At 51.7% G+C, this 11,687-nt stretch overlaps 1 protein-coding gene across 1 annotated transcript in view; it reads right to left on the reverse strand.

The window, feature by feature from the left end:
- CDH4 (cadherin 4, type 1, R-cadherin (retinal)) overlaps positions 1–11,687 on the reverse strand; it is a 132,079-nt gene that overhangs the window by 115,672 nt on the left and 4,720 nt on the right. Inside the window, exon 5 of the mRNA XM_012654554.1 lies at positions 11,378–11,516. Coding sequence (XP_012510008.1) covers positions 11,378–11,516 — 139 coding nt within the window. The remainder of the gene's footprint in view (positions 1–11,377; positions 11,517–11,687) is intronic.

An 11,687-nucleotide genomic window follows, 5' to 3' on the forward strand; every position in this document is an offset into this window, starting at 1 on the left:
TAGCACAAGTCATTAGCTTGAGAGGCGGCATGAAATGGAAATTGCTCCAAATTTCCAGAAGCCAGATCCGAGTCTCTAAGGAGAGCTGAGCAGCCCTGCCCTTTGGAGACAGGAGTGTCAGACGGCAAAGGTGACGTCCCCCACACACCAACCCACCCAGGCGCAGGGCCCGGGGCTGACCCTGCTGGGTGCTTCCTTAGCACCTGGAATTCCCAATTTTGAGAAAAATGGCACGGGCACAAGTCTGCCTGATTCAATAAAAGGAATTCATGGAAACTTTTTAAGTCACTTCCTGGGGGACATGCCCCTGCCCGCCAATGTCTTGGTCAAGGAGCTCCGTGCCAGCTGTATGGGGTGCACCCCAGCCCATCCTGGAAGGACATAGCCACGGACGTCCCTCACCCGGAGTAGTGGCTTTCCGGGGGGTCCCGTGCAACCTCGCGTCTCTGATTGGCAGCGTAGCCCGTGAACCTGGAACGCCCAGAGACTCGGCTTCCACGCAGGAGCTGCGGGTCTGATTTGCATAAGCAGAGAATAAGCCACTTGCTCAGCTCGGTGTCAAGGAACGGGTGGGGGTGCAGAGGGAATTCAGTTTTTTCACTTCCCTGACTTTACTGGCCCTCCCGGCCCCCCCGGCGGGGCAGAGTGCACGGGAGCGATTCCTCCAAGGAAGGGAAGAAATCAACACCTGCGACAGCCCCAAGCTGGGGGCTCGCCCTCTTCCCCTGCACACCCTGCAAGCCACGCAGTGGGAAGGCGGCGTCCTCCTCTGCCGTGAAGATAAAAACAGAGGCGGCAAATGTCTCCAGGAGTAGAAATCTGGGTGAACAGGGGTATTCAAGACGGGTTTTAGTGTGAGTGGAAAAGCTGATTATCACAGGAGAACTAAACTCAGAGCAGAACTTTCTTTCACGCTGGGTGCTGGCGGGTCTTGCCGCGTGGGTATGCCAAGGGCAAGATGTGTCTAACGTGCAGATTTTATTTTCTTCTAATACGCCTTGCAACTGCGTAGAATGTCGATGGACTCAGAACTGATCTTGGAGGTGCCACTGGGGGCTGCTTATGAGACAGACCCCTACCGACTGGTGCATCCGCTCAGCAGGGCCACGCTGATGCCCGAAGGGCCACACTGTGGACTGGCCACATAGGCAAAGCGTCATGACTACCGCACGCCCGACCCCCTAGCGTGGCCCTTCTTCATGGAGCATCAGCACGGCGGAGCAATGGGGCTTCCCAAGGGTTTTACTTGTACCTGGGTTTCATGGTGCTCTCAGGATGGAAGGTTCTGGCAGCTCTGAGGCCCCATGCAAGTCCTGGAGTCCCAAAGAGGCCGAAGCATCTTCTGTTTGTTATCCGTGGATAACGCAGGCCCTCGCCCCTCAATGCACTGAGCAGTCCCACCTGCGCAGCCCCACCTCCGTCCTCCCAGCCCACCTGCCTGTGACTTCCTCTAGCCTCTGGCTCCCCGGGGGCGCCTGCGCCTTCTCACGCAGCAGTGACGCAGACCCACTGACGTCATCTCAGTGCACCGCCGAGCGCGCGTGGTGGCACTGACGTTTGGGTAAGTGGTCAGTCTCAGCCGTACAAACGACACCACGTCTTAGGGTCGGGGGCTCCAAGACTGTCGATTGCACAGGAGTCTGCGGCTCAGTGAAGCGCGGGGAGGCACCGTTTCTGCGCTGGGACCGGTGCTGCCAGGCGGGGCGAGGGGTGCGACGTGTCCTCCCAGAGCAAGGTCATTCTCCACTCTCTTCGATTTGATTCCGTCTTGTTCTTGTTGCTTCCTCGGCGCTTTGGGTGAAACCTGCTTCAGTCAAGGAAGAAAGGTCTTCCCCAAATGTCGAGCCTGGCGCTGGTCTTTACGGAGGATAATCAGACTGCTTTAGAAAGGGGCGCTGGCGTGCACGGAAGCCTCCTGCTTCCTTCTCAATACACCTTTGAAAAAGGGTGCGCTTCACTTCCCCGAGAACACGTATATTTGAAATATTTAACCAGGGTATTGTCTGCAGCCTTCCAGCCGGTTTCCATGGTAGCCAAGGATGGACAGAGTGAAATGGTATTTAACAAACATGAAATAAAACAACAGGACGACACCCACATTCTTTAACAAAGAGCACGTGTGGGACATTCTAAACGAACATTTGCACAAGTTTGGTTCTGAAACGGCACTTAGTGGGTCTTTTCCTACATTGGTGACACCACTGGGGATGAACGTGCCGTCTCTGCCCCCCGAGCACCGAGGAGTTTCTTACTCCTGACTTCCTGTAAGAAGGGGAGAGCGTGTTGGAAAATCCTGTAGTAATAACACAAAGAAAGGTTTCCTGAACAGAACGGTGGCTGTTGCTCCATTCTGTCTATCAGGAAGGGAGGCCTTAGCGCGACACCTCCACGCTGCCGCCAGCTGCGCGCCCGGGCGGCCCTCTCCCGTCACTCGTGCCTGGGCGGCGGGGGGAGCGAGCACGTCCTCTCTTCCAGCAGGGGGAGTTCGATGACTTGCCCGGGGTCGTGCTGTGGTCACTGGGGGGCGGGTTGGGACTCGGCCCTCCCCGTGGGCACAAAGCACACTCCCGCCACGCTGCAGTCCTGGGCCCCATCGCCCGCCGCACTGTGTGCCAAGCGGGTGCCTCTGGATGTGACGTCTGAAAGTGCGCGGGGTCCCCGGGGACGTAGATTAGCTGCAGCTCTTCGGGCAGCCTCTGATAATCGCCATGATCCGGTGGGGGTTTGTGCTGTTCCTAATGAGCATCGCAAACACATTTCTCTGGACGAAGATCTGAAAGCCGCCGCCCCACTGCTTCGGCCTCGTCTCTCACGAAACTGAAGAAAGAAAGACAAGGCTGTGGCTGACCAGGGAGCAGCGGACGGATGTCGGCCTCCGTGAGGGTGACGGGTGGTATTCCCGTCCGGCCAGAGAAGCAGGGAAAGAGACCCCAGACTGTTCTGGAACAAATAGACCTGGACAATCATGGGTGTGAGGCCGCGGCCACCTGCCACGATGCTTGGCCCCTGCCCCCAGTGCGCCAGGGACCCCGGTCCTAGCGAGGGTTTCACAGCGGCTGTGGATCAGGTTCCTCCACGCTGAGGCTGGGGCCGCCCTGGCGCTGAGGGTGCTGAGCCGTCCCTGACCTCCGCCCGCCAGCTGTGACAACCAAGGCGGATCCAGATAACGCCGGATGCCCTGGCTGAGGACAAGACACGAGCGCCCGGAGGTCCAGCTTCATGGACTGTCACTGTCGTCTACCGTGTGACGCCAGCTGCCCAGGTACGGGCCTTGGGCTCACGGATGCCCGTTCCTGCTGGGACTGTTCGCCGGGTATCAGAGACTGTGTCCACGAGCACCCTGTCACTGTTTCCACGGATCCTTCTCCAGAAACACTGAGGATTTTATTTTTAACCAAATACCAGTGGGGGCCGCGGCCTCGGAGTGAAACACTAACGTGTTGGTCTGAAGAACCAGGCTTGATGGTTTCTCTGAACACCTGCAGGAGGGCAGCTTGGGCCCTCACCCCTCTGCCCAGGGGGCCCTCCACAGGCCCCCGACACGCGCGCACACATGTACATGAACACACTCATGCATGCCTGCACTTTATACATGCACGTGCACACACATGTATGCATGCACACATGAACACACACGTGTGTGGGAACACACGATCACATGCACACACATGAGACTGTCAATAGCTAAAGGGCCTGTGTCAGGATGGATGTAAATGGGTTGACACACAGAAAGTACCGTGTCGTGACCGTGGGTCGGCCGTGGGTTTCGGCGTGGAGAAGCACCCGCAGGCACACGACAACACACGCTCCGCCCAGTCCCAAAGGCGGCCACGCCTGTGTCTGACGCAGACCCACGTGTTGGCGGCACTGTCTGGACTTGCAGGAGCAGGGAGGTTATTAACACTCATTAAAATAGCTAGTCGTCTTCTGAAGGACGCTGGGGACAGCGGACCGTTGTCTACAAGCTTGCCAGTGGCACCGTTGCTGTTTACTTTTCTAGAATTGCTTTTTTCCAGTCCCATTGAGGGCCGTATTTTGGGGAAGGATAAAAGAAACATTGCTATTTTCTGAAGACGTGAGCTTCAAACTTGGGCCAGCACCTAAGGGCCTTCTAGTTGCTTCCCCAGGCAGACACGCCTCTTGCAGAAACACATTGTGTGGAAAACCCCAAGTGGCCGTGTCCTCCCTGCCTGGTGCACCCCGGCCCCTTCTGTGAGAACTCACCAGCCCCCGGGGGGCCGGGCTCAGGTCGGAACACCAGCCCCTGCAACTCACAGAAGGTGGCGGCTGCCGGGCCGCGGCCCCCGGACGCTTGCACTGAGTGGGGGACGGAGGAGGGCTCTGGCCCAGCCTCTCCCGGCTTCCGGTGTTGCCAGCACCCTGGGTGCTCCGTGGCCTGTGCAAGCGTCACCCCGATCTCTGCCTTCATCTCGTGTAGCGTTCTCCCCGCGTGCAAGTCTGTGTCCAAACGTCCCCCTTCTGTAAGGACAGCAGCCACACCGGGTCGGGCCGCCCTAACGACCTCCTCCTAGTGACACCCGCAAAGCCCCTGTTTTCAAATGAGGTCACGGTCTGAGGTTAGGACTTCGACACCCGAATTCTGGGGAACACGGTTCAGCCGGTAACACCCGGGGAGGCAGAAACCCCGAGGAAAGACCCAGCGTGGCTCGGGCCTGTCTGGCCGTGGGGCGCTGCTCGCGAGTTTATCGGTCGTGAGTGCTGACGCGCTATAAGGCACGATATTAGTTTCATAAACAACAGTTCCTTTTTTGCAAACTACACCCACAGGTCCTGTTGCCACTTCGAGTGCTGCGGCAGCAAGTCAGATGACAACCGCGTGTGAAACTTTATCTCAAGTATTTACTGTGCGCCGGGATATGGCTGATTCCTCAGGGGCGATTCAGCACTCTGGTGGGAAATACGTGACCTCATTTGCATTTTCTAATTGAATTGCTATCAGCTTGCCTGCAAGACTGCACCAAAAAAAAGTTCTTCCAAATTCTAGCACTGCTTATGTTACCCGCAGAAAGACGGCCTCTCAGTAGCTGCTAAGAGAGGACAGAAGGAGGAAAGAAGTTGCCACATTTTTATGGTTCATCTAACCTGACGCTGTAGCTTCACCCAAGTCCAAGGAGAGTCGCTAAAATTACGGAGGAGGAGGCCGCACTTGGAGAAACCGCGACACAGGAGAGATGAAATTTGCAGAACCGGGAAAGTAGGGTCCCCGCGACGGGCCTTGAGGAATTGGCTTCCAGACTCCTGTCAATAAGTGTCCCCGGGACCTTTAACACCATGTAACTGCTGCTTCGAAGGAGGCTGTTCGTTTCTCTAGAACGTTCCACCAACCTCTCTCGTCCACTGTGTGTCCCCATCTGAACGCTCCACTTTCTCCACACCCGGCCAGGAAGCCCTCTGTGTGCATTTGTTTAAAGAAGTTTTTAAATTGTGCCTGATAAACTATGTGCAAAAAAGTACCAGACAGAGGTGAACCGCTGAACGGGCCACCCCAGAATGAGCCCCCAACAAGAGCTCCCTCGTAACCCTCGTGCTCTCGTCAAATGGTGAACACTAAGTGGGGGAATTTTGTATGAAAGTTATACATCTGTGAAACTGATTTTTTTTAAAACATTATGTATCTTTTTCTGGGCTCACCATTCTGTTCCATTGTCTACCTAACCATCATTGCTCCCCAAAACCACACCATTTTAACTGCTACAGTTCAGTGGTTTGCAAAGGGGCAGTTTTATGCCCCCAGGGAACGTGGGCAATGGCTGGAGAGAGCTCCGGTTGCACATGGGGGTGTAGGCCAGGATGCCCCTAATTGTCCTACAGCGCACGGGATGGTCCCACCCAGAGGAGTGTCTGCCCCAAACGTGGGTGGCACCGCGGCTGGGAAGCCCCGCCTGAATTTGCTAACACATCTTGACGTCCTGACGAGCACATCCTGAGTCTTCTCCTTATTCTGGCAACTCTTGGCCCTTTGCTTTTCCATTTAGAAATTTAAAATCAGCTTGTTACCATTCTAGAACGAGCAAGCAACGATCTGCCAGGATTTTCATTGAGACTGTGTTGACGCTGTAGAAATTAATATCACGCAACATTAGCTGTCTAAGTCATGGGTGTGGCGTGTCCCTCCCGTTCTAAAGGTCTTTAATTTTTCTCAGTAATATGTAAGGGTCTTGTACACTATTGTTAGATCCATTCATAGTTGTATGATCATTTTTAATGCTGCTGTAATTGGATCTAGTTCAGACTCCATTTTCTAAGGATTTGTTCCTGGTGTACAGAGGCGTAATCGTGTTAGAGCCAGCACCCTTGTTAACCTGTAGAATTGTATGAGCTACAAGTTATGTTTTATTCGTTCTGATTTCTTTTTCTTGCCTTACTGCATTGGCTTATACCTCCAGTGTGTGATGTGATAGCTTCTTTGTCATATTTCTGATCTCAAGGGAAGGTTTTGAGTATTTGAACAGTAAATTGAATATTCCCTGTAGGTTTTTGTAGATACCACTTATGACATTAGGAAAGGTTCCCTATTTTCCTAATTTGCTGTATATTTTTGTCCTGAAGGGAAGTTACGTTTTAACAATTGCTATTCAGATGATCATATGATTTTTATCTTTCATTCCGTGTTAAGTTACGTTGATTAAAGCAGTTTGACGTTCTTAGAACAAATCCAATTTGACTGTGATTTATCATCCCGTGTAAACACTACTGGATTTCAAGGTTGTTAATGTTTTGCTTAGTGTTTTTGCATCTATTTATGAGCAAAATTGGCCTATAATTATCCTCTTCCATGTTCTTTCAAGGTTCTTGATGTTTCTGAACATGGTTCTTACTAGTTTTGGACACGGTTTTTGTCTGTATGGACAGGTTCTTGCTGGTTTTAGACGCAACTTGTGCCAGGTTTTGCACATGGTCTTTCCCATCTTAGGCAAAGTCTTTGCTGGTTTGGGACACAGTTCACACCAGGTGTTGGGCATGGTCAGTATCAGAATTTGGAGCAATAAGACTTTGGGGGAGAAATTCCTCATTTGGTTCTGTGGACAAGTTTGTGTAAGATTGGTTTTCGTTGCTCTTGACAGTTTGGGTACAACTTACCAGTGGGGCCGACAGGCATGGACATTTGTTTGCGACAAGGATTTTAGTTTTAATTTTGTTTGTAATAATTAAACAGTTCAGAGATTTTTTCTTATGTTAGTTTTGGTAATTTGTATATTTCTAGACTAATATCCATTTCATGTATATTTAAAAATATTGTATATAATGTCCTCAAATGGTCTTTCTAATGTGCACAAGATTGCTCATCATGCCCTGTTCTTATTCCTGATACAGACCAGTTGCTGTTCCTGTCTTTTCTTTACTCAATCTGATCAGATCAGTAGTTTAAAGGACCAACTTTGGTCTTTGCTGTTTCTATTATTTTATATTTCATTATTTTCTCCTCTTTCTTTTTCAATTCCCTTGTTTCTACTCCAGGTTTTGTCTTCTATGCTTTATTATAATTTCTTGAGATGAATGCTCAGACCACTGCGTTCTGTCGTCTTTATCTCCAGTGTGTGCATTTCGGCCTGAGCATTTCCATCTGGGCAGATGTGAGCTACATCCAACTAGTTTTATGACTGAGCTCAAAATTTTCTCTACTTCCCATATGATTTCTTTTCTACCCAAGGGCTACTGCGAAGGCTTTTACTTAACCTCGGGGATTTTCCAGTTATTTTCTTTGTCATCGATTTCTAGCTTAATTACTCAGAGGTAAGAAAACAAATTATGTTTTGATCTTAAACCTCCCAACTACGTTGAGACTTGGTTAATTTTTGTAGACGTTCTGTGTACACCTGAAAGCGATGTGTCCTGAGGAGCGGCCAGTTTCTGTGTCGTACATCATGTGCTTCTGCGAGGTCAGACCTACTAACTGTGTGGTTCTAATCTGTTTCCTTACCAACATTTTATCTGCTTGTTCTGTTATTTACTAAGAAATACTTGTTAAACTTTACCATTGTTTGCATATTTGTTTATTTCTATCAACTTTGGCATAAATATTTTGAAGTCGTGTTATTAAGTGCACACAAATTCAGGAGTCTTCTGTCATCCTGGTGGGCTGGCCTGGCTGTCATTCCAAGAGCTGCTGCCTCCTCCGGATCTGACGTTAACAGATGCCCACCGTCTCTCTTCCCTATCACGTTTGTGTGAGATTTTCCCTGTGATTTTACTTTCAACCTCTCCTCACACTTTTGAGATTTACCTTTTACAAACTGCACATAGTTGGAATTTTCCTTTGTCCGATCTGTGAATACATTTGCTTTCACTTACAACAGTTAATATGAATCTATTTCACTTCACTGACACATTTGCATTTCTGTCGTCCTACAGAAAGAGAAATATACAGCCCTTCCCTTCCCTTCCTTTTCTCTTTTTTTGCATCTTTTGTATCGGTAACTTTATCATGGTGTTTTTTATCTATTATCTGAAAACATTTACATTTTTATGACTTTCAGTGATTTTTCAAAGACCTTATAACAAGTATCTTCATCTTACCAAAGGACGACATTAATTTGCGTTTTTCCATCATCTTCCAGCACAACGCAAGCAACTCACATCTCTCTGACCCATTTATCTTTTCCCAAAGTCTGTGCAACTCCTGTCGTGACGGAGCTGCCCGCGTCACCTCCCGTGAGAGGTGGCTCTCGTCACGCGTCCCCCTGTCCCAGCCTCCTTCCTCTGAATCACTTTCACCTCCGCTCAGCTTATTTTTGTCTGAAGAACACACCTGGTGACGGATTCTCTCAGCTTCCGTTTGTTTGCAAATGTCTTTATTCCACTTCTGGGAGGACGGCGTTACTGGTGACAAAATTCTACTTTCTTTGGCGCCTTGGCACGGTCACTCCGCCATCTTGTCGTCTCCACGGTGCCCAGGGAAGCCGGCTCTGCGCCGCATTTTGTTCCCTCAGGCTGCAAGCTCTGTTGTTTCTTCTGATTTTCAACATTTCTTCTTTGTCTTTTGGTTTTACCTATTTTCCCATGAAGCACTCATTTTCCTTAATTTATTAAGGAAATTTATTTTTTCCTTAAAATATTTTCCTTCTATTTGCTTTGTTTGGAGTTCATGGGGCTTCTCGAATCTATACCCAGATATCTGCTGCCAGTTGGAATATTTTCTGCCAGTATATTTTCAAATATTGCTTCTGCTCCATTTTATCTCCCCCCTCATGCTCCGAACACAGACGTCAGACCTTCTTACTGCTCCACAGTCTCCGGTCCTTTCTCCTGCATTTTCCTCCCGCATAGCTCTTTACTTGTAGAACATGAATATTTCCTTTGATATCCTCTGTTTCACTAATTCTCTCTTCAACTATGACTAATCTTCAGACATATCTATCCATTGAGCTCTTAACTTTGCTATATATTCTAGTTCTAAGTTGCCCAATTATATCTTTTTTGTATCTTCTACTTCTCTCTCAAAATCTTATAATTTGCTTAAACACAGTAAGCACAGTTATTATAAAATCTATGTTTTATATCTCCATTACCTGGAGCCTCTGCAAGTCTTTTCTTATCATGTGCTGTTCCTCTTGCTCTTTACTTATATTGTCTTATCCTGTCCCCCGCAGGTGCCTGTCATGAGGCCGAGTGCTGGACATTGTATATAAAAGACGACAGAACTCCAGGCCTGGTGTGATACCTTACACTGGAGGAGACGACATTTGCTTCTGGAAGGTGGCGAGGGACGCCAGCAACCTGGTATCACCTTAGGCCATTTACAGAAAGTGACACTATTTGAAGGTTGGTGTCAGTCCCTGTAAGGGCCCATCAACGAAGTGACGGAGTGTCCCACAGTGAGTCGGTCACCTAAGTCCCAGATAGACCATCCCTCCCTGCCACCTCCTCCCACACCTGTGCCACCCTACTGGGGCCCAGCGGCTGTGGCAAGCATGGGGCTGTGCCCGGCTGCACGAGGCCAATGTCAGCAGTAAGAGCTACTATTTTCACCTCCTTGCCTCGCATGACCTCACAGGATGTTTTTAACGACCTCAGGACAGGATGTATGTAGTGTGGATTGTCCCCAACACCCAGCTGGTCAGTTGGAGAGGACTCGATTTGAGCCCACGGCAGGGATGGCTGGCTCCCCTGCGGGGCCGGGCGCAGCCATACCTAGAAAGCCAGCTTCGCTCCTTCCCCAAACGTCACTTCTCCCAGGCACAGGGGCTGCGGTCACATGGCTCAGCGTCCCTGTCTATGGCACGAGGCAGTGACAGCGCCCACTCCCAGGGATGTGGTGGGGGTCGGACGAGCTGACGGCACTGAGGGCAGGAGAGGGAGCCGCCGGCATGGAACGTGAGGGAGGGAGAGCGGGTCTCGCGGGCTGGGGAGACCCTGCCCACCACTGCCTGTAACGGTCATGTCTCATGGATGCAGGGGTGTGGCCCCACCGTGACCCCATGACCGGCTCCCCTGGGTGCTCTGAGCCCGGGGCATGGATTCAGTGTCCCCCTCTCTATGGGCTGGGCTCTGCCTGGACGTGGGGTCGCGGCTCACTCCCACTGGGGACTGTCTAATTGCAATCACAGCTGGCGTCTGCACCTTCCACAGAGGATCAGGGATTAATGGCATGAGAAATTGCTTCATTAACATGCCTAACAAAAGGTGTCATTGCGTGTTCGATGAGTGCTTTTATCTGAGGCCTTCGACAGGCTTTAAGGAGCTCTGCTCTCTGCTCACAAAGTGCAAAACTTCTCCCCTGCAATCAGGAACGCAGGGAGGGCTTGGCAGTCGCAGGCGTGAACAGGGACGTAGGTCCCGCCCCTCAGCACTGGGGCACAGCCTTTTGGAGGGAAGGGCCCCCACATGGGACAGGGCTCCCAGGGCCGCTTCCTGGCTGCCCCCAGGGCCTGCCTTGCTCACCAGGGTGTGGCTGGTGATGATGACGAGGGAAGGAGCGAGAAATGACACTCGCCTGTCTCAGAGTCTTCGGTACCCACAGGGTGGGGCTCACGGACCTGGGGGCCACTGCCCTTCGAGGCATGTTTTGATGCCTGGTTTAACACGCCCAGGGGGACGCTCAAGACCTCCCTCCCCCGCGGGTTCAGCTCATCACTGCTTTCTTTTTTCTAACACAAACCACCTCCACCGTAAGAGATAAAACACAGGTCCCTGTTTTTCCAAGGCGGGTTCCTTGGTGCACCTGTCTTGCAAGCTGTGCCATGAAGAAGGGCTCCTTGGCCAAACAGGTTTGGGGAAACTCGCAGCCCGTCTCCCACTCAGAGGCTCACAGAGCAGGGGAGGCTGTGGGCAGACCTGCCCGAGGGAATCTGTTCAGCTTTGCTAACCCTCGCCTCGCCGGGGCCTCTCCCGTGGAGCGCCAGGAAGGAGGCCCCACGCTGCCCTGCACAGAGCTCTCCTTTGCCTGTGCCCTTCCCTCGGCCACCAGGATGTGGCTGCCGCAGCGTGGGGACACGTGGAAGGTGAGCAGTCCCTGGTCCGTTGCCCGCCACGCACGAGAACCCTGACGTTCAGGACTGGGGGGACGAACACGGGTTGCTGGGGGGCTGGCCCTGGATTGCTGGAATATGCAGGGGTGGGGGACACGAGGCCACCCCTCTCCGTCCACCCAGGCAGGACGGCCGTGGGGCTAGAAGGAAGTCGGGGGGGGGGGCTGGGAGGTTGGATCGCAATGACTTTTATGTCTG

Source organism: Propithecus coquereli, unplaced genomic scaffold (assembly GCF_000956105.1).
Source record: "Propithecus coquereli isolate 6110/MARCELLA unplaced genomic scaffold, Pcoq_1.0 Scaffold442, whole genome shotgun sequence".
NCBI classification, from domain to species: Eukaryota; Metazoa; Chordata; class Mammalia; order Primates; family Indriidae; genus Propithecus; species Propithecus coquereli.